Source organism: Morone saxatilis, unplaced genomic scaffold (genome assembly GCF_004916995.1).
Source record: "Morone saxatilis isolate NCDOM2014 unplaced genomic scaffold, NCSU_SB_2.0 Contig11, whole genome shotgun sequence".
Taxonomy (NCBI): Eukaryota; Metazoa; Chordata; class Actinopteri; family Moronidae; genus Morone; species Morone saxatilis.
In genome coordinates this window covers 6365184-6387697 of record NW_023339663.1, presented here as the reverse complement: position 1 = coordinate 6387697, position 22514 = coordinate 6365184, and the positions used below count along the sequence as shown (strand labels likewise).

Genomic DNA, 22514 nt, shown 5'->3' with positions numbered 1-22514 from the left:
TGCGTTCTCCTTCCACTCTTCACTTTTGGCAATAACAATAACAGGTCCTGCACAACAAAATTAGCGCACACACGCACGACTGTGCCCCCAGTGGCATATTTTCATGTCAGCGGTGTCACCTGTTGATGTTCAGCCGGTGGAATGTGGAGGGAGTTAGTGTAGGCCGAGCGCTTCATTCAGAATGACCAGCCACAGTTATCCTCTGCTGTGTGCACAGACGGGCCTAAGAGGCCTTCAGTCATTTTTAATTACGGTGTGGACAGTAACTCCAGCGTGGACTTGTTCCTGCCCCGGCCCCGGCCTCACTGACTCAGGTGTCTTGCAAACACTGTTCTTGTAACCCAAAGTTCATGAAGACGTATTGTAGTTTAATAACTGATTGATTTTTTATTACTCAAAGTGATGAAACGTTTCTTTGTTTCCTCTTTCACTTTTTTAATGATTTCCTGGTTTGGGAAATTGTTTGTTTGTTTATGGGGCAGTGAACACACATTTCCTGAAGCTATCCACAATTATTTTGTCCCTTTCCTTATGTCTAAAACCCAAAAATATATATAAAAAAAAGCTAAATAAAGCAAAATAATAAGAATTTTAAGGACCATACCAGTGTTTTTGAAAGTTTTAGCTCCTGGGCTACAAATTCTGTGTGCTTTACATTTTTGTTGACCATTTCCAAATGCATGCTGTATAATTGATTTGTGTTTCAGTCCTGTATGGTTTGAATATCAAGCAGTAGACTCTTGAATGGTGCTTGACTTGATAATGTAATGCAGACTGTATTTCCATGCAACAATGTGACACTGAATAAAATGCAGCCTTGTTGTTCACTGAGATGAACCCAGAGAGCGTGCCAGTTGATTTTCATGTACCGAAACGAATGGAAAACTACATCCAGCAATCTAAAACAGAGGAGCACGGTCTGATAAATGGTTAACTGTGATGTAAAGCACATATTATTGGGGAATTATTGCTTGAAATAGTGGAAAATGTCCATCACAAGCCCAAACGTCCCAAGATGACGTCTTCAAATAGGTTGTTATGTTTGACAACTGTTGGTATAATAGTAAGATATTTACGATGTAATGTGTAAAAGAAAATAGCAGAAACTCCTTACTTCCAGAGGCAGGAAGTAGCAAATTGACTAAACTATTAATTGATCATTTCAGCCTTGCTTGTGATCCATACCATGCAACATCACTAGTGTGCTTCCTTTGTAAAATCACGGAAAGATGCTTTTCTCTTAGAAACAGGGTTTGACTACAAATGTGTTTGGATTATACATTAATAAGCTGATCAATGACACTTCCTCTGACATAAGGTAATGTTTGTTTGCATTGAAGTAAACTTAGATTGTGATAGATTATGATTGTAGCATCTGCTGTGTGTTTCCTGACCTAAACTGTTAGTAAACCGCTCTGAGGGCAGAGATTGTCGTTGAAATTGAATAAACTGTCTGTTGGACAAATGGTATCACTAATGAGTCCCAGTACAGTAACAGACAGGTCATCTCTTAGTATTCCTCTTTCATTTCTCGCTCTCCTTCCTTTTCTTCCGCTCTCTCTCTCATTTTCCCACAGCTCAGATTTCAGGAAACCAACGTCCTCTTGTCTCTCTCTTTCTCTCTCTCTCTGTGTCTGTCTCTGTTTCTGTCTCTGTATCTCTTTCATTTTCCCAATTCACTCTCTCTATCTGCGAAGTCTCTGTCCTTTCTCGGTTCACTCTTTTTTCTCACCCTTGCTGGCTCTCTGAATATTTCGGTCAGAGCTCATGTTCCACACCCCAGCCGCCACTTCCTAGTCATTAGTAGTTACAGAGACAGACAGCGAGACTTGAGAGTCGTGTGAGTGAGTGCACAGCATACTTTAGAGGTAGTAAAGTGTGTAAGGCTGTGTTTCACTGCGAGCCCGGAAACCATATTGCTGTCAGTGCATGAGAAATAAAAACATCTCTTTCTTCTGGGCCTTCAGTTAATTCAGGAGGGAAACCGTTTACTTCCACTCCCTTTAAATGCACCTTGACTCATTCTTCTCTAATGGGTCATCAGGTAAATCTAGCTGAACTAGATATTAAGGGTTTATTGATGTATTTGTTTTCAAGTAATGCTGTTCTAATTGTTTTAGGTTCGTCTGGTTTTATATGCAAGAAGCCGTTTTATTATGTTTCTTTTCCCAGCCGCCTCATTAGGGCCCATCTGAAGCATCCACAAGCATCAAACATTTGTGGTTCTGGCTTTAGTGTGGAGCATTAAAACCAAAGATTTTTGCTTTTCAGCCTGTTTAATGGAAGATATTTTCAAAAAATATCCAGTATTCTTTTTAATTATGACCCTACACATTTATCTTGGGATGTTCCTTGTGGATTGGGAACTTGGCTAGATTTCAGTTTGTTTAGGGATGTCCGGGTCAAATGGCCCGATCCCGATTCAAGTCCTTCGGTATCTGTTTAGAAATACAAAAGGCAGCATAACATCTTTTAACTGCTTTCATCTCTGTCCTGGATCAAAACTATGAAGTTAATCAGCTGAAATCATTGATATGATATCAGAGCCTGACAAATGCTGGATTTTTGATCTACTACAAATATCAATATGAGTAAAAAAAATGCTAATGATATATTTAAACCATAAACAAACCATCTTGATACAGATCCCTTTAGATATTCTTTTTTATTGTAGCTAATCCTAGGTGTCACTCACACTGGTGTGACCAAATAATCTTTCACATTCACACGCTCTAATTTTCACTCCTATGTGCAGTGAATAGCTCGCAGCACTGACACACGCTGTCATAAAGGAGAGAGGTGGAATAAACAAAGTAGAGTAAAGAGAGAATCAGGTTTTGATTGGGTTTATTTTAGCCGATCCATCAAAACATTCCTGAGTTTGCCTCAATGCTGATCCCAAGAAATGGCTCGGGTGTTTCTGTTTTTCAGTTAAATTTATGGCAAAATTCATAAATAATTATTGTTTTCATTCATCTGAAGAAGTAGAGCTGTTTTGACACTCGCAGCACTAATAAGGTGCTCGGAGAAAATATTTTCTGTGTTAGCAAATCCACCGGTGCTGTCGTTCCAAAAAAATAAAGCCCAGGTTCTGGAGCAGTGAGTGCAGTCTACACATGTGAGCTTTGAGGAAGCATTTGCATGTATTAACTGCAATTTTAACAAAACCCCAAAAACCAAAATGTTAAAGATGCTGACTGCAGTGTTGGCATCCTGCGCTCCTTGTTTTCCATTGACCCAAATTAGCGTCAAACATGGTCATTCACCAGTGAGTTAAATACAGGGAGAAGTTACAGTAGGCTGCTGTGCCATATCCTCATGTTACAGTCAATTTACCGCAGTCTAGAAAGAAAGTTAACCTCTGTCAACCATTCGCTCATCGGTGTGACCCAAAAATGGGTTGTATGCTTCTGTAACATTGTCACATATACTGTAAGACTGCAACTGTTAGAGCTTCGTCTTTCTGCTATTTGTGCAGGCTGTGTTGACTCTGCAACTAACAATTAGTTTTATCATAAATTCATTTGTTGATTATTGTTTCACTTTTTCTTTCATTGGTAGACTACTACTGACCAGCTAACTGCTAACACGCTAGCCAGCTGGAACATGCAAACGCTAGTCAATCACAATAGCTAACATTATTCTCTGTAATGTGACGTTTACACATGTGTTTTCAGGGTTGTACATCGTTTCATTTTATGAAAGGTTTTAAAGAAGAGGCTGTCTGAGCTAACAGGCGTGTTAACTGACCGTTAGGAAGCATGAAAATCCACTAAGCTCTTTGATTCCACTGGAATTCATTGATTTTGTCGCAAAGTTATGCCTTTAAATGCTGGTGTGACCAGACCTATAAGCTGCAAATCGTCACATTTGAGAAACTGATCGATCATTATTGATAATTCATTTTCTGACAATCAACCAATTAACTAATTAGCAACTATTGTTACTCCATTAGCCTGTACAGGGAGTCCAAACAAGCCGGAGAAGTGTAGCTCTTTGCTTGACGAGGTCAAGGTGAGCTACAGTGTTGCCTCCAGGCTGAAGGTGAACTATTTTTGTGGGACACTGCAGAGGGAGAGTTGTGTTACACATTGATACATTTGGGGGCCAAGGAGTGGTGACCTGTAATTGTGTGTGTGTGTGTTTGTTGAACATATTATATGTTGAACTTATTCTGCAGACTATAAAGTAATGTCCAGTGGATACATCTGAAAATACTGTTAACATGTGAACGCAACCTGCATCTATGCTCGACTTTCAGGTAGTTTTTTGTGTCTTCACTAAACTGCCAAAGCAATGAGGGAATGCTAAATCAAAGAAATTGTGCATGTCAGCCAACATGTAGTGGGAAAAACAGACCCATAAGTCTACTCCGGCTCCTCGTGCCTCAGTGTATAACGCACAATTTAGTTCTTCTTATCGTTGTATTTTTCTTTTTCTGTTGATAACAAAATATAAAATGGTAATTCTCATTGTGGCACATAAAAGCTACATCTAAACCAGGCTAAAAGTGACTGCTTAAGTGTGAACCTGCAACTTTTATGCTCACACTGTACGGATCAGTCAACCCAGGCCAACATAAACACAGACAGAAATACAGAAAGGCAGCATTAATTGTGCAGTTCTTCTTTGAATGTAAAGATTTACTTTTATAGCTTTGAAGAGTGCATACAGTAGGTTGTTTCTGTTTCTCTCTTCATTTATTTATTCACTCTTTAATTACTTCAGTTTAACAGATGAAGGATCCATCATATCTGGTGGGATTTTTCTCTATACTGCATACGTGGACCAAACTTGCATGCCAGAATCACCCCATCCCTGTCAGATCGACGTTCTATGGCGTTGTCCTTCTTATATCTGCTACTGATCTGCATTGACTTATTTTTGCATACAGTGCTACCAGAGTTTACACGCACGCCTGTCAACATGGTCTTTGTAGGCTCCACACTTACACGACAGCAAGTTCTTCACTGGAAATGCCAGAGTCGTTGTTTAATTTTTTCTTGCTAACACTTTCAGTGTGTATATATATATAGTATATACTATATATATAATATATATATATATATATATGACAAATCAAAGCACATTCTTCAGTAAGTTAGGTGTTCATGTTCATGAGCAGCTTGTGCCTTTCCCTTTTCTTTACAGTTGGTTTTATGGCTGCTTGTGTACTGTATGTGTTTCATGTCTGAAGTGCAATTTCCTCTGCCTGTAACAGTGAGGGGGTTGGGCCTGTTTTTTTAAAGGTAGTGAAGCCCTATTAAAAGCGGGGAAATGAGTCTCTGTGTGGTATGTGCACAACGTAGTCTGGCTCTCTGTGTGCCTTATTTATGTCTTTGTCTGCTGCAATGCACTGCCATAATTAGCACTTTCTGTCACGTATGTGGTGCAGGTAGACACCAATAAATTAAGCACATTGCCTTGTAATCGCACCCCTTTGTTACGGATATTTACAAAGTACTCTACAAATAAAAAAAAAAGGCCTACAGAGAACAATAGACTCAGACAGCAATGAAAACTTCAAACCTGTTCATCCAAAAACATCCCTGTCATGTAGAGTATATATCAAGTCTTTCTTACCTGTAAGTTTGTAAACCACCCTTCTCCATCATAGTCTTTATGGTATTATCACTTGATTGTTCAATGGGGGAATCTAATAAATGATTATTTGTAACAGGCTCAAATCGTTTGCCAAATTCAATGAAAATCTGGGTGTGAAATCATGACCTTGAAAAATTACATAACAATTACAAACTAGTGCAATTAATATGGTCAGATAGTTTTACTAACTACCATATTGGTTGAGTGTTTTCATTTTTCAGTGATAAAATGGAGTAAAAAGTTCTTGTTTGCATTGACTTAAATAGTAAACTTTACAGAAAGGGTTTGTTGCATTTTGTTGGGGATTTTACATTTAAGTTGAGCTTTGTGCAGATGTTGTCAAAAGGAGATGATGGTTAATGAAAAAGGATATGCTGCATTAGGAGTGATCAGCTGCTACCCTACCCTAAGGTCAAAGATGTACTAAAGCTTTTAGCAACACTTGACAGAAAGTAAAAAAAACTAGCAGTGTGATCCTGTAACCAATGTAACTAATAAACATAGCAGCTATATATGACACCACGGAGCTGTCAGATTCACGAATGAACCCACAAAAACGTGTAGACTAGATGTGAGACTTAACAATCCAGTGCTATAGCTCACACACCTTAGTGTAACGCATACAAATTCCAAGTGGCTGAAGGCATAATGAAAAGCAGCTGCGACATTGAGCCTTGAAAACACAAGCCTAGCCCAGATGACAGTGACACACACGCAGCTTTTCATAATGATGACTTCACATCGTAGAAAGGTGACCAAACTTGATCTTCCCTCCTCTACAACAATGGCAGCCATTGAAGAGTCTGACTCACATGGTTGAACCCTCTCCTTGGTTTCCTGTCAGAGGGAACCTCCAAACAGGCATCTCTCAGACAATGCTCAGATTACAGAAAAAATGCAAAGGGTGTCATTTTCTTTTAATTATTCAGTATCTGTAAATTAGAAGAGGTAAATTTGTGAGCACCTTGGTTACATAAATCTTCGATAAATCACATTTTCAGACCCACAAAAACAGGGCTCCACCTAGATGTTTGGATGTAATAGTTTAAACATATGTCCAACTGTTAAAAAAAGTTTTCTTTATTAAAGGTCCGCTGTGTAACATTTAGGAGGATCTACTGGCAGAAATTTAATATATTATTCATCGGTATGTTTTCATTAGTGTATAATTACCTGAATATAAGAATTGAATGTGTTTTCATTAGCGTAGAATAAGGGAGAGGGTCTGCCATTTTGAACTGCCATGTTTCTACAGTAGCCCAGAATGGACAAACCTAACACTGGGTCCAGATAGGACCTTTCGTATTTTTAATGAATTTTGTGGCCACCATAGTTTCTCTAGCACACTTGGAAGGCTGAACTGTATTCAAGTGCTACACATTGGTCCCTTTAAATCCACAGCATTTGAAACTTTTTTGTATTCCTGAATACAACAAACCATTGTTTCTGTGTTTCGCTCATGCTGCAGGTTGTTTTAAGCCACTGATCCAAGTACAGATTGCTTTGAGCAAAAACCACCAAAGTTAAGAGCGATGTTGGAATTTATAATCCACGCATGGTTTATTTGACATATTCTGAACTTGCTCGCTTTGTGTGAGTCTTTACTGCTTGTCGATAGTTGGTATTGGGTCTGTCCTGCTCTTCTCCGTCTTGGGAAAAGTCCCCTCAAACAGATTCCAGGTCAAATTACTTGACTCCTGATCTCTGACCATTCAAGTGATGTAACCATATCTGTTTCTGGTTCAGTTGTTTGAAGAGACGAGAAGAGGCCACTGCAGGTTTCCTCATAGCCTGCTCTGTCAAGTCCTTCAGGGCACAAACCTCGAGCTTATCTGCATCAAACCTTGTTTTTTAAGTTATTGGCAGACACACATGCACAGTGCTCAGGTGAAATGACATCATGCCTCAAACATTTTCTCTTCTTCTTCTTTGTTAACTCTGTTGCTTTCTGTCTCTTTGTTTGCACACATTTTCACTTTGAGGACACTTTTAGCAGCAGAGTGGCTGTACTGTGTGTTTGATACTTTAAATAAGTGGTCACGGCACCATGTGAGTGATGCTAATATAGGGTGCGATAGTGCATCTGTACTGTTTGCGTGTGGCTACAAAATAATTTGTTTTGTTAAAAAAAGTACAACAATTGTGTGTATGTTTCCTTTTTGAAGGTTTTTAGTATCACAGTTGGTCTTTAACAGGGAGTTAGTTCCTTTTATCAGTCCAGAGCACAATGCTGATGTAGAACACAGAGGCCTGAAGACTAAATAGTTTATATGTTATCTAGAAATATAGTTAATTATTGGACACGAGTGGCATTCAGTAAAAAAGATGTTGTGCACCCCTTGCACAACAACTCAGTTTGCACTTACAACTGCACTATAACTGCATGATCCTGATATGGTGATATAGTGTTTTTTGATACAACAGAAACATCACGATGAAGGGTATTACTTCCCGTGATGACATGTTTAACCATAATGAAACTAGCAAGAAGAGAATAGTCATCATTTTGTCATCATAGTGAGACTCCCCATCTCATTTCTTCACATCCTGTCAGTCACCGATCATCCTGACCGTCTCTCTCGTTTTCCTGTTTTTCTTTCTCGTTATATTGCCACAGCTTATTAAAAACCGGTTTATGTGACATGTTTTGAAACCAGACTGCAATGTTTGGATTATCACTTTTTCCTAATTCACACAACAGTGAGTAGTTCAAATAAAGACCCAGAGGATATAAGTGAAATAAAAGTACATTTGTGTCTAAGGGAATCTGTTACACCTCTCTCCTGTCTGTGCAGTCCATCACTATGGCTGTGACTATGTAAAATACATTAAAAGCGTCTGCCTTTTCCTTAACTTGTGATACCTTTCCTGATTAAAGTGAAGTAAATACCTGTTGAAGTTATTTAACTAACTCACTGTGGCTGCTGCTTCTCTTACCATTCCTTCCCTGTAATATTATCCCTTGCTAAACTGATCCGCCGAATATTTATCAACAAGTATAAAATAAAAACCAGTAAGACTGGTCTGTTTGTCTCTCGTCAGAAGAGCCGCCCTTTTTATTTCTCTAGCACATAATCTGTATTTTTAGTTTGGAGCGCTTGTTGTTGACACCAGAACTGGTTGAAGTTTTAGTGCCCTGAATGCTTAGTTTCATCTAATGTATGTGTACTTTTCATGTAATTATTCTGTTTAATCTTTTAAGTTTTGTGTGGCAAATAACTGAATGATAACAGGCATTAGTTGTTAAATGTACTTTGTTATTCAAATGATTTACTTGTCATTCAAATACCAAATGTTCTTCGGTTTATGTCGGTGGAAATAGCCCTGTCAGTTGTTTAAAGCTTTCATTGTGTAAAATGTGTTTTTTAATGATTAATTCATTATTCATCACAAATGTGTCTGACAATCAATTAAGCAAATGGCTTAAAATTTGCATCTCTTGTCCAAGCCTGTACCTTTACATTCCCTTCATGTCACCTTGATCCCTTCTACGCCTTGGTTGGTGCAGTTGTCTGTAAATCCATCAAAAGTAGGATAGCAATGGAGGTTTATTGAGAGATGCTTTGTGATTGCTAAGATTTTTTTGGTGTTTTTCCTGAAGATGTCCATTAGTTGATTGTCCTCATGTGATGGTAAACAAAGAAGCAGCCAGCATGGCCCTGTGCTGCCCAGCACTTCCACAACCCTAAATCCCCCCTCCCTATCCTTTAAGCAGCGAGCTGACCATCTGTTCCAGGCGCCAGGCCCTAACTCAGTGCTCAAAGCACCCACTCATACACATACACATATACACATATACACACACACCTAGTACAATCAGTCAAGCAGGAGAAACACACAAACATTCATCACAGTTAATACCTGTCATTGGCTATGTGTGTATGGATTCAGCCATATGCACTTAGAGTGAATGCTTTATGTAAGGTTAAAAAAAAAAGGTGATGTGTGCGTTTTCCTTGTATCTCATATGGGTGTGTGTCTGTGTTTGGACAGAGGATAGGTCCTGTGTGCGTGTGTTTGTGTGGCTCATGGTTATATCAAAGTTGCTGAGGCGACACATGGCATGAGAGCTTGGATATGGGGCGACAGGAAATGACCAGGGGTGCAGCATTGTATTATTTCCCTGCTGGAGTCCTTTGTGATCCACTCTGCGCACCAACTTTATGTGTCCCTGTTCCATTTCCTGTTTTCACTTTTTTTTTCTGCTGTGATCACGCTGCTCATGCAAGTTTTAAAAGTAGGTGAGCAGTTTGATCTGTTTTTTTCTTTATGCCTTCAGATATTGAAGATGGGTTTTTAAAGATAAAGAGTTGTTACAGCTATGAAGGATTATTATATTACATTTTCATACAAATGCATATAATGTACAAGTTGCAATGCATGAGTCTGCTCACACATATGAAATAGGCCTACTAAAAAAGATAAGGTTTGGCTCTTTAACAGACAGGTCGCGTGCTTACTTTTGTATTGAGCTCATCTAATGTGTAGCTGGGATGTATGAGTGTGTTATGTTGCATTGCACATGAATATTCTACTTAAATTAGAAGAAAGTAAATGACTTAGCAGGCTGCCTATGTTTCATAAATATAAAGAGATGCAAATACATGAGAGAAGACTGATAAAATAAGACAGCTGTTTTTCCCATTTAAACCTGACTAGATGTTGACGTTTCAGGAACAGTTACTGTGATATTGATCTGAGCTGCAAAAACTAGTCTATTATCAGTTAAATGACATAAAACTAATCATAACCATTTCAATCATTGATGCTTTAAGGAAAATGAAGTATGTTTGCTGGTTCCAGATACTTAGATATGTTAATTGTATCCTTTTATTTGTCATACATGATTGTAAAGTGAATGTCTTTGGGTTTTGGACTGTTAATCAGACAAAACAATATTGATATGAAGTCATTACCTTGGGCTGTGGGAAATTATAACAGGCAGTTTAATCAAAAATAAAAACATCAGATTAATCAATAATGAAAATAATTGTTAGTTGCTGCCTAAATTTTGATTGCAGGATGTTTTTCAGTTACTGATACATATAATTATAGAATGAGTGATCTATTGCTAGACACAATTGGTACAGTGGTCACATGTTTAGTCGAGCCAAAAAATTAATTTCTACACAGATTTTAGCTCTTTATAGACCAGAATGCAATGCAGCCACAACACATTTAAAGGGTAGGGGCAACTTAAGTGACACAGTAAGCCACTCTTTTCTCTACCTGCATGAGAAAGCCACAGCTGATAGCAACAAGTTGAAGCCCATACCTCTGCTTTGAAGAAGTTTGCGAGACAAGTTGAAGGAAAGTGGGTACAAGATAAAGACAAATTACAGCACGTCCCATAATGACTCCTGGAATGCATTGAACATTTCAGACTGATGATACACACGACTGTAATGATATCTGGGTTAGATGAAAGGATGAATACATTGGCTATTGCAATCGTCTATAGTGGATTCTGAATAGAAACACTTAAAAAGTGCCTTTTATAGTTCTGCTTCATCAGCATTCAAAACTTGAAATGTGACACAAATTACATGAATACACATTTGGTTTAAAGGCCTTTTCATTTTCAGTTTTGCAGGCTCAGGATACATGACACATGTATGCTGAATATGTTTTGGTTGGTTATCGTTGTTTTTTAAGAGGTCATGACGACCAAAAGAAATTGAAAAAATGGATCTCTCAAAAATAACTTTATGTTCATTCAAATGCAGTTTTATCAAGTCTTTGTGCTACACAACTGTCCAAACCCTGACGATGACAAAGAAATGAGTGGCAGCTTAGTCATCAAACCCATCTTTCTTCCTCTTTCTCTGTCTCTCTCTTTGGCCTCTACTCACCCCATGATGTCCCTGTGTATTAAAGAGGGAACTTGTGAATGGCGTGATTGTGTATTCAGTAAAGAGGATGGCAGCTGCCGGTCTTGGCGTTGGCGAGAGCTTATGTGTGTGCTCGGGAGCGTGTATGTGTGTTAATGGTAATCCTGTAGATCCTGATGACTTATCCTTCATCCTTTATGAGTATGCATGTCAGGCTCCAGCAAAATCATTTGGCCCTTTCGTTGATTGCATAATAGAAAATAAAGTCCTTGTGTCATAATCTGTCAAATTTTGTAATCTGGCAGATTGCAGAGGGCTGTGTCCTGTTTTAGATTAATTGAATAGTTGGTAAAGTCTTTTTATTGCAGCTTCAGATCATAGAACTGCAATATCATTGCTGCTAGACGTTTTGCTGTTCATTTTGAATGATGTGGAATCCATTTTGTGTATAATGTTGTTGTTTTCTGTGATGTTTAACTTGAAAGTGATATTTATGATTTATGAGTGAGAAGGTATTGATCAAACTTTGTGTCTTCCTGTTCTGCTTTGCAGTGGTAATGTCTTGAATCAGTGGCCTCTCCAGCCCAGTAAAGGACGTGCCAGTGCCGGGCTGCTGCTAATGGGAACTCCTGCTCCGCCATGAGTGCTCGTGATGGCGTTGGCGGCATGGGCACCCTGGGCCGGCGGCAGCGCTTCGAGAACTCGGAGTTCACCGTGCGCATCTACCCGGGTGCCTTGGCCGAGGGCACCATCTACTGTCCAATCAGTGCCCGCAAGACCACCACAGCCGCTGAGGCCATCGAACGTGTCATTGAACGTCTGCAACTAGACCGCACCAAGTGTTATGTTCTGGCTGAGGTGAAGGAGTTTGGTGGGGAAGAATGGATTCTGAACCCCTCCGACTGTCCCGTGCAGAGGATGATGCTCTGGCCCCGTGTGGCCCTAGAGCACCGGCCACTGTCTGGCGGCGAGGATTACCGCTTCCTCCTAAGGCAGAAGAACCTGGATGGCTCGATTCACTATGGCGGCAGCCTCCAGATGTGGCTGCAGGTCACAGAGGAGCGCAGGCGCATGGTGGAACGTGGACTGCTGCCACAACCTGATTCTCAGGGCGACCATGCAGATCTATGCTACCTGCCGGAACTCAACGAGCGCTCGCTGCTGGACAACCTGCGCTCGCGCTTCCGCCAGGAAAAGATCTATACTTATGTTGGGAGCATCCTCATTGTCATTAACCCCTTCAAGTTCCTGCCCATCTACAACCCCAAGTATGTGAAGATGTATGATAATCATACACTGGGAGATTTGGAGCCACATATTTACGCCGTGGCGGATGTGGCTTACCACGCCATGCTGCAGAGAGAGAGAAATCAGTGCATTGTTATATCTGGGGAGAGTGGCTCCGGGAAAACGCAAAGCACAAACTTCCTCATTCATCATCTGACCGCTCTCAGCCAGAAGGGTTTTGCCAGTGGAGTGGAGCAGATAATCTTGGGGGCAGGGCCAGTACTAGAGGTAAGCAAAAACACTAGTGTTCTGCGTTTCAATAAAAATGAATGATGACGAAGCTGTGCACTTGAGACCAGAGACTTGACCTTGAGTCAGGGAGAAGTTACAATAACGACTTCACTATCAAAAGACGAGACGTGGTTCTGATTCTGTAAAATCCTGAAACTTTAGTTGCTGGATCTTATTAAAAAGCTCCAGTTATATAAAAACTGTGTGCTCCAGATTCATCACACCAGATCCCTCTCAGTTGTCTGTTGAGGCTTTAAGTTTGGCTAATGCTTCCCTCATTCTTGAGACTTGGATTTACCCCAAAAGACTGACAGCTCTTGTTAATAATGCTGCCTGCTTCATGGTGTTTGTTAGTTGAACTGGCTACGTAAGAAGAAACCTGTAACATCTGTACATAGGTTGCACCAATATGGGTGGGCTGGCACGTTCATTCTGCACTCACAGTTTCTACAGTGCGTTTGTAGAAATGGATCAATTCCTGCTACCATACTCAACACAACTTGATGTAAAAGAGATTCTGTGCAGCTTTAAACATTAGTTACACAACAGTGCTTAGCCACAACTGTCTTTATGGTTGGCCCTGAGTTGTGTCTGCCCCCATACAGAGGTTTATTTCACTTTGAGTCCAGCTGTGTGGGGATTATGCAGCACAGAGAGGAGCTCTATATCTGTAAGCAGCCAACGGCCTATCAGTGGTTACAGATTCTTGTTTTTGTGATTGCGACCATTTTTTCTTCTGCACAGTGGAAAGATTGTCCCAAGGTAGACCCTGTAGAGGCCCAGCCAAAGGTTGTGAAGGAAACTGGCTGTTTTCATATCAGTCAAGACATTCCACTCATATTCTTTTTCTTCTTCAGGGACCTGTCACTTTAATGCACACCAGTCAAGAGTCTTTGACGAGTTCACAACCGCACATTGTTTTCTAATTTGACTTCAACATCAACTGAATTTTTGAAGGTTACATAACACCCTCTAACTGTATGCACAATGCTGCCAGTCAGGAAAGCAAATACTGGTTGCTTATTGTCAAGAGGGTTGTTGTCTTTTATAAGGGGTTATATCACTCACTGTCACATCACCTGATCACCAACTGTTTACACTTGATTCACTTACAAAGAACAGGGCAGTGCTCAGAGAGATGCATACATTTCTTCTGGTATTTCTTCATCTGGGTATACTCGGTCATAACTATACAAATGTGTGCATTGTCTAAAAACCAAATAATGTATGATACCTTGAAATCATGGGCACTGTACCGGAGGAGATGTCAGTTTACAGTTGTTTATTCCCGTCCAATTCATTTAGTTCATATTCTGCCGGTGCTCTTAGCATCAATGTCAAGTTGAAAATGGTAGCGTAGAAGCCAAGTTCAAAGGTAACCAGAAAGATAATTAGTAGCTCTACGCTGCGTTTTATTGCCTTCAGTTTAGCAAACACAGTTCTCAGGAATGCCATTCATCGCTGTGTCTCTGGAGTTAATGTGTAAGCACATTTTGTTAATCCTCAACACAGCAACACAAGTGAGTAGTTTTGAGTTCAGAGGAGCAGCCTTTTAATTGTTTGCACAGTAAGATTGCGTCCGCTGGTGATTGATGCCAAGACTGGAGCTGCTGTGCTACTGCAGAGAAAGATAGAGGAGAGGAGGGGTGCCAACATTACCTCATACACTTCATCTTTACTTCTCTTCATTCAGGACGGTAGACGAGCAGCACAGACAAAATTATATTTTATTTTTTATCTCCTTTAATTGTGTGTGGTTATATTTCATCACAAGATATAGGCATTGACAAGTTCAATGTCTTGATGGCGGTGAAAAGTGTTGACCTCGACTGGAGTTAATGTTCTCTCATCTTAATGCAAAGAGCTTTGAATTAACCTTAACCTTTAGCAAGGGCATTTGGTTTCAAGAGGGGAACTCTGATTTTACCCTTTAAGTCTGTTTACAGGCTTTGGGGAATATTACTGCATATGTGGAAAAAGTTGTATAAAGTGACTGACTTGGGTTTAATGTAGCTTAAGAACGGTACGGTACATCATATTCCTTTTCAGAAATGTCTGATATCAAAGACTAGGACAGAGTTGAGCCCTCAAGTCAACAATACTATAGCAAAGCAGACAGACATTTTCTCTTGACTGTCGGTCGCAGGGCAAACTCACCCCGAGGTCTAAAGCATATAGAGAGAGGGTTTTTTTTTAACTCTTCATAGAGGATATCAGTTACAAGAGGTTTTGGTCTTTTTGGAAACCAGCCAACAGCTGCAGCTACGTGTTAAGATCCTGACAAGCCCTGTCGCTCAAGTGCTTCAATTAATAAAACTCAGCTTGAAGGAGATGAAAACATAAACCATAAGGGCATGTTGTGCTGGTTAGATAAAAGCAGCAACTGGTTGGTTCAGCATGGTTATTATTCTAAATTTAAGGGAATTAGAAATGTGACAGGCTTCAAGTTAGGGTTTAGTGTTTGAAGGGGAATAAGACGTACTTGTCCTGCCTTCAACACCTTTGGACTTCAGTTGACCCTGAATAAAGATGAATACAAGCATACGTGAAATAAGACAAATACTTCACCTAATGTTGGTTTAGCACTTATCTGCTGTCTGTCATTCCTGACATTGTTTACCTTCTTGTGCCAGTTATGGCTGAAATTGACATTACACCATAAATTCCTATGACTACATATTCGCACACTGGAATTTACTGTTTGAAAACAAAAAAGGTTTGGGTAGTCTTTGTCTGCTTTTGTCTCCAGACCAACATGGAACACAGTATGTAGGAAGTATATGAGTCATTCTCTCATATGCAGGAACAATATTCTCTGCTTTTTTATTTTAAAGCTACTTGCCACATAAACACGTGTACTAACAAAAAACACCACAGCATTAGATATGAGCTGTATAGCAATAGGTGACAGAAAGAAAGCTGTTAGTGCAGCATTACCATTACAGCCCATTTGCTGTATGTTTCTCTGCTTGATCTCCATTTGTTCCAACAGTGCTCATCAGTAATGATAGGTTAGTGCAGAAAACTCTGTATCTTGTCTTTGCAAGATGACTGCTGCCTTCGCCTACATGATAGTTGATCTTTTCTCTCCTTTTTTAAAGCTTTTTGTGACATATCTACAAAGAACAAACAACTATAAGGATTGATATAAAACTTTTTTTTATCACGGATGATTTGAAGATGGATCCTTGGTGTATTTTATTTATTTATTTGTAGTCTTCTTGTACTAGCTAGTCATCATCGAGCGTTTAACTACCACCCAGGCTTTGAATCCAGATGTCAGCCTGTCAAGACGTTGGGTTTTCAGGTGGCTACCCGACATTTAAGAATGATTGAAAGCACAGTCGGGGAATGAATGTTCTAAATAGGTATGATAGTGCAAGATGTGCTGAAAATGCTACAGGATGGGGCGTCCTAGTAGCCTAATGGTTTGTTTGAAAACCTTCTGTTGCTTGTTATACCCCTTATTCTCTCCCCATGTTTCCTGCATGTCTCTACGGTGTCTGCTATCATGTCTATGGAATATAACAAATTAGTATTTAGATCATGTCTTTTTACTGGTGAAAACAAAGACTGCTCACCGGAAGCATGGTCATTTGTTTTTACATGTGAGCAAAGTGACAGCTTAATATGAGCTCAGCTGTCTTCTGTTCTCCCCTGGGGTATCGGGTTACTTCACACTGCTCACCCTGACAGCGCATCATCGGGATCTGCTTTCCAAGACCAGGGAGGGTGTCACAGGTCATTAGTGCAGGAGCACAGCTAATGGTATGTGTATGTTAGTGGGGTGTTTTCAGGAGCACCCTGAGCTGCAAGACACTGCTGCAGGATTTGCAGGAACGCCCATTTTGTCCAAGCACATACATTTTCAGCAAGGCTTGTGTGCTTTACACTATAGTACACATAGACACACTGTACATTGGCTTTGAGGAAGATTAATTGCCTCCACTGTCATTGTGACACTTAAACCTGCATTAATAAATTAATAAATTGAAAACAACCACTCCATTTTATAGTTATTTAATCACTACAGTAATAATTGTGTTTTCAATTCTCGTGATCAAACAAAAAAAACTATCTGAAGACATCACCTTGGATGCTGAGAAATAGTGATAGGAATTTTTCACTTTTGTCTGACGTTTTATAGACGAAACAATTAATCAGTTATTCAAGAATGAACTGATAATGAAAGTAATAGTTAATTAAAGCCCCAGAGTGAACAATTCTCCATCTCTATGGAGCTCTGTCTCATCGTGTTGCCTGTACAACTTGCAAATTTAATGTATTCTTGTGTCTTAGAAGTTCTCATCAACCCCCACAGGCATCTGTTACTAGTTAAAAATCTCTGATAGACCACATCTGTACACCAACTGTCCTCCACCAAACAGCCGACAGACAAAGCGGGTGAAGAAAGACAAACATCCAGCAGCTAAATACCCAGATATTTTCTCATGAGGAGGTGGAGACCTAAACAGAGCTTAAAGGAGAGTTAATATTGGTCTGACATTCATCAAGTGATCAGAAACTCCACCCTTTGTCTGCTTGATGTGTTAGTAGGCATCTGTTTTGTTAACTTAACTTTATAAGCGCTATATATGGTAGCTGTGTGTCAGTCCCTCCAGGATGGGCTTTTTTGGGATTGTTGCAGCTTAAAATGCCTGATTTCATGGCACCTTGTTGTTGTCGCGATGCATGTTAGGATGATATTGCAAGATAAAGTGAAAATTGCAAAAATAGTTCAGATTTATTTGTATAATTCATAAAAAAAAATTGAAGGTAACTTGTTCTAGTAAGAATTACATTTCTAGTATTTTGGTGATGTATAGCTTAACGTTATGCGTTGGGGAATGCTAAGAAAGGTTACAGTAATTGGACATTTGTGCAGAATTCACAGGGATTAGTTGAATTTCTGTTAATAACGATTGCAAAGTCACACCTGTTGGCTTGTGAGTTTACTATAAAGCAACAGGTCAGACATCACAAGCCCTTAATAATGAAACTCTTTACAAAAGATGAGGACTTTATTGTCTTATTCCTTCTTTAAAGTGCAACACATCTGTAGAAAATCTCACCCACTAGTTGGGTTGGTTTTCTTTTACCTACAAGTATTCATGTTTTGTGCATGTAAAGGATCCGCAGAGCTCACTGGCCCAGTGATCGCTGGAGCTCCTGTTGTGCGTGTTGTGTTCCCGGCCAACAGAAACACTCCCGGTGTGAGTCAACCCAGGTCAGCAGTTTCACCTCTCAGCATCTCCTTCACTGCTACCTCAATACACACACAAATGCACACACACTTGCACATTTAATACCATCTCCCCAGAGCCCTCACTAATACTGAGTAGGATTAGTGTATGTTACGGGATCTTCCCCAACTGGGCGGGGTCAAGCGAGATTTACTGTGCCCTGAAAGTGTTGTTTTCCTCAGGCTGGGTGAAAAAAAAAGGCAAGATGAGAGAGATGGTGGATGATTGAACGGCGTTCATGTCCTTTCAGTTGAGGGTAAAGTTACAGTTCTGTTTGTGTTTTATTGAGGTGAAACTAGGGTAAAGAGTATAATACTGGCCAGCGTGAATGCTTACAAAATGGGCTCGGCCTATAGGCTGCATTCCCTGGTTGAGTAACATGCAAAGTGTAAGCCTCAAGTGTCAGGTTATCTGTACTGCGTTCTAAAGACATGAATAATGTGAAGTTAAAACACACAGTGGCAAGTTACACAAGCAATTTACCACAGAATTGTTTGTGTTGCAACTTGAGGTTAGTCGGCGGCATAGTTGAAGAATAGAGTTACCGTTCACCATGGAGGATTATGTAATAGCAAGTCATATGTTTGGAGTTGTTTGCTCATGGTTATCCCAGATGATCAAAGGCTATTCTGTCGCTGACACTAATGGTAGAATCATGTTCAGAGAGATCTTAATTTAACTGTTATTATCTTTATTATCTATTGTCTTCCACTTGTTGTTACTTTAACTTCTATTAAAAGAAAGTATTTAAATAAAGTTAAACAAAGATTACTTTGTGAGCTCCTGTGAACATTTAAAACTGTGTCAGGACAGGTTCGTGTAATTCCCCAACACACTCTTGTTAAGTCATTTTTAAGTAGTTGTTTAAAAACTTCTTCACTGTTCAGTCCTCTTTTGTCGAGTTATTTAACCCAGGGCTATAGAAATACAGAAAAAATACTGTCTGTAGAGTGAACCGCACAACATACTGTTATGTTACTTATTTGCATTTTTACAAACAATGAGATTTTTGATGAGGTTTCTTAAGACAAATTGTTGGTCTATTGTTCCACTGAGATTATTCATCTGTGCCACCTTTGATTATATTTGAGTTTATAAGACAATAAAGAGAGATTATAAATTGATTACCTGAAGTGCTTGATGAGTCATCCAGATGATCATGTCCTTCCTCTGCTCTCTATAACCCCCATAACTGTCATTAGTCAGACTCATAAAAATGGACGTCAGGAAATGAATGAATCACTGAGTCACCTTCCATGGTGGGAAGGAGCCAGTGGAACAAGCATTAGTGGACACCGGCTTCTGTAAGTCAAAGAATGTAATATCGTTTTTGCTGATGTGAGAGTGAAGACTGTTGTCAATATGAAACATGAAATATAAATAAATATGTGATTATAAATAAACAAATGTATCCACAGACAAACACACTCATCAGTGTGGTCACACATTTAAGACATTTAAAAAAAGCTGTTTTCACACATTTGATGAAGAAATTTTCTAAAACTGATTCAGTTCAGGGACAATGCAGCCACGAATGAGACTTAAATATTTGTAGTGACATTAAAATGTTTCCTGAACTGACAAAACCTTATATAATACGTATATTAGGGCTGCAGCTAACAATAATTTTCATTATTGATTAATATGCCAATTGTTTTCTGGATGAAGCCATTTATTGCTATAACATATCACCAAAAAAAGCCCATTTCCCAGGGAGATGTTATGTAATGTCCTTGTCTAGAACCTTAAGATATTTAATTAACTATAATGTAGCACAATTTCTCACATTTGAGAACCTACAACCATCATCATCATCATCATCATCATCAATTTTTTGGCATTTTTACTTGGAAAATCAATGAATAAATATGAATTGATGGTGAAAATAGTTGCAGATTAACTTCCTTTCGATCGACTAATTGATTAAGAGAATTAACGCTCAACTCCCATTGAGACTTTAAAGATCCTAAATGTGTTAAATCATAAAACGAAAGACTAGAACTAGAATGGACGTTTTGTGCAGGATGTGTCCATGTGGCAGTATTAAAAGTTAAATACTAAAAAGCTCTAGTGTTCATACATTAGCATAGGTAGAGTATGTGTCTTCTGTTCTGTTTCAGAATCGCTATAAATTCCCACAACTTAACTGGGTCACTGTGAGCTCAGCTAGTTTCATCTATTTAAATTTAACATGAAATAACTTAAAAGCAACAAGTACAGATTTTGTAATGGCGTTTTGCTCAGCTGAAAAATGAGGAATACCAACAACTCCAGCTGTTACGTTTCACTGTTTTTTTTAATCTCCAATCTGGTGCCAAGCTCTTATTTTTCTGTGAAACTGTATACATGAAGACTGGTAATACTGGCCGGGAAAGAGGAGTACATACTGTTCCTGCTTTCTCAACTATCAAGCAGAGGGTAATGTGGATACAGCTTCTCACTCCGGCTGTAACAGCTTGAGGTCAGAGGTCACGGAGAGATTTGGTGGAGCCACGTTGGTCTCAAAGGGGTCGGAGTAATTTGTTTGACTTCTTATCTTAAGTGTAGTTTGCAGGTCAAAACAAAGCAACTGTAGCAATAATCATGACTTAAATTAAGCTGTCCTCCGTCCCTTGATCAGATCCTCCGCACTCCACAGTTAAAGTTATTTTAACTCACATACTACATTCATAACTTGTGTATGACATTGTCAACATTTCCAGGACCCGTCTTCACGGCCACGGTACATCTGTGTGGAGCTGAAATCAATTATTTGATTAATCAATTAAACATTCTCTGTGTTCGAGCTTCTCACAACCTTGCTGATTTTCTTGGTCAACTTAATATCTTTGGGTTTTGGACTTGTGGTCGCACAAAATAAGACCTTTGTCACAGTTTTCTGATGTTGTATACATGAAACAATAATTGAAATAATAATCCCCAGATGATCTCAAATAAAAGTTATCGTCTGTTGCAGCCCTACATCTGCGCAGATATATTTTATCAGCAGTTATTTTTATGGCCAATAAAGGCAAATTTCTCACAGGATCTGTAGCCTTGTCGTATGTCTCATTACACTTTATGAGTCAACTAGTCAGTCATCAGCAGCAGATACCAGCAGCAACCCGACAGTGAGCCTGTTTGTGTCCCCTCACAGGCTCTTTATTTATTCTGGGGTATGCCAGAGTTTGCAGGTGCCTCGTCAGCATCACACACACACTCCACAGTCAGCACATGCTGTCAGACTCGACCAGCTGCCCTACTGCCCCGACTACACCTGCACCAGTGTGTCACATAGAAATGAGATGGACAGAAAAGGCTTTATTCTGTGTGATGTAAAAGTCCCGGTGCTGAATCCAGCCACAGTGGACCTGCAGTCTTCAAACTAAATTACTGTGGAGCTCATCTGTGTCGTTGATGTCTTCAGTTATGTGTTCAGATTTCTTTTTCTGATGAAAAGTCTCAGTAGTTTATGTTCAGTCACATGGAGCCCAAGCAATTACTCTTTTAGTTGATTGGCATAAAATGAATCTGCAACTTTTTTAAGTATCAGTTAAGTCATTTAAGTTCTTTTTTAAGTGAAAATAAAAAAAAAATCACAGATTCAAGCACCTCAAATGTGAAATATTTGTCGGTTGTCTTTGTCATCTTTGATAGCAAACTGAATATTTTGGAAGTTTTGGACAAAAGATTGTGGCATGATGGCACTTTCTTTTGCATTTTATGGACTAATTGATTACAGTGCATGATTGATGAAAATCAGAAGAAAAAGAAAAGAAAAAATACCAGGCCAATCAATTGATAATTAAAAAATAATTGTAGCCATATAGTAATTTTAATTTAGAAGAAATTAGGAAAGAAATTTAGAAAAGCTAAATTGAAACCTATGTTTTGTTTTCGTGTCTCAACATCAGATACAAACGCTCTCTGTCTTCCCCTCTGTGGCCGCGGCTTTGTCCATCTGCAGCTGGCCAGACGTTGCCTTTCCCCTGTCATCCTTCCCTTAGAAACCCTCCTCTGATTTTGTGAAGGAGCGGATGTTCAGGACTTGCTTTAAAAGCCTTTTGTGGATGCTCAGTTATGTCCCCTCCCTCCCCTCCTGCCCTCCTCCTGTAGGACTGGCAACAACAGAAAGAGAACTCTTAAACCACCTCTTGCCCTCCTTCAGAAGTCACAGTCTGTTCCCCCGGCAGATTTTCCATCCTCATGATTTTGAGTATCAATAAAGTCTGTTATATAAATGATGAAAGCACGCCCTCCACTCCTCGCTTAGAGTTACATAAAACCTTGCAGGTGACCTCTCTGCTTCGAGATTCTCATGTGGTGTGTGTGTGTGTGT

At 39.5% G+C, this 22514-nt stretch overlaps 1 protein-coding gene across 10 annotated transcripts in view; it reads left to right on the top strand.

Annotated features, from left to right (window-relative positions):
* The window catches only part of myo9aa (myosin IXAa), a 104370-nt gene that overhangs the window by 11865 nt on the left and 69991 nt on the right, over nt 1-22514 (top strand). For all 10 annotated transcript variants that reach the window (XM_035651739.1, XM_035651740.1, XM_035651742.1 and 7 more), the window contains exon 2: nt 11988-12950. In XM_035651739.1, the coding sequence (XP_035507632.1) occupies nt 12075-12950 (876 nt within the window). In that variant the 5' untranslated portion in view covers nt 11988-12074. The remainder of the gene's footprint in view (nt 1-11987; nt 12951-22514) is intronic.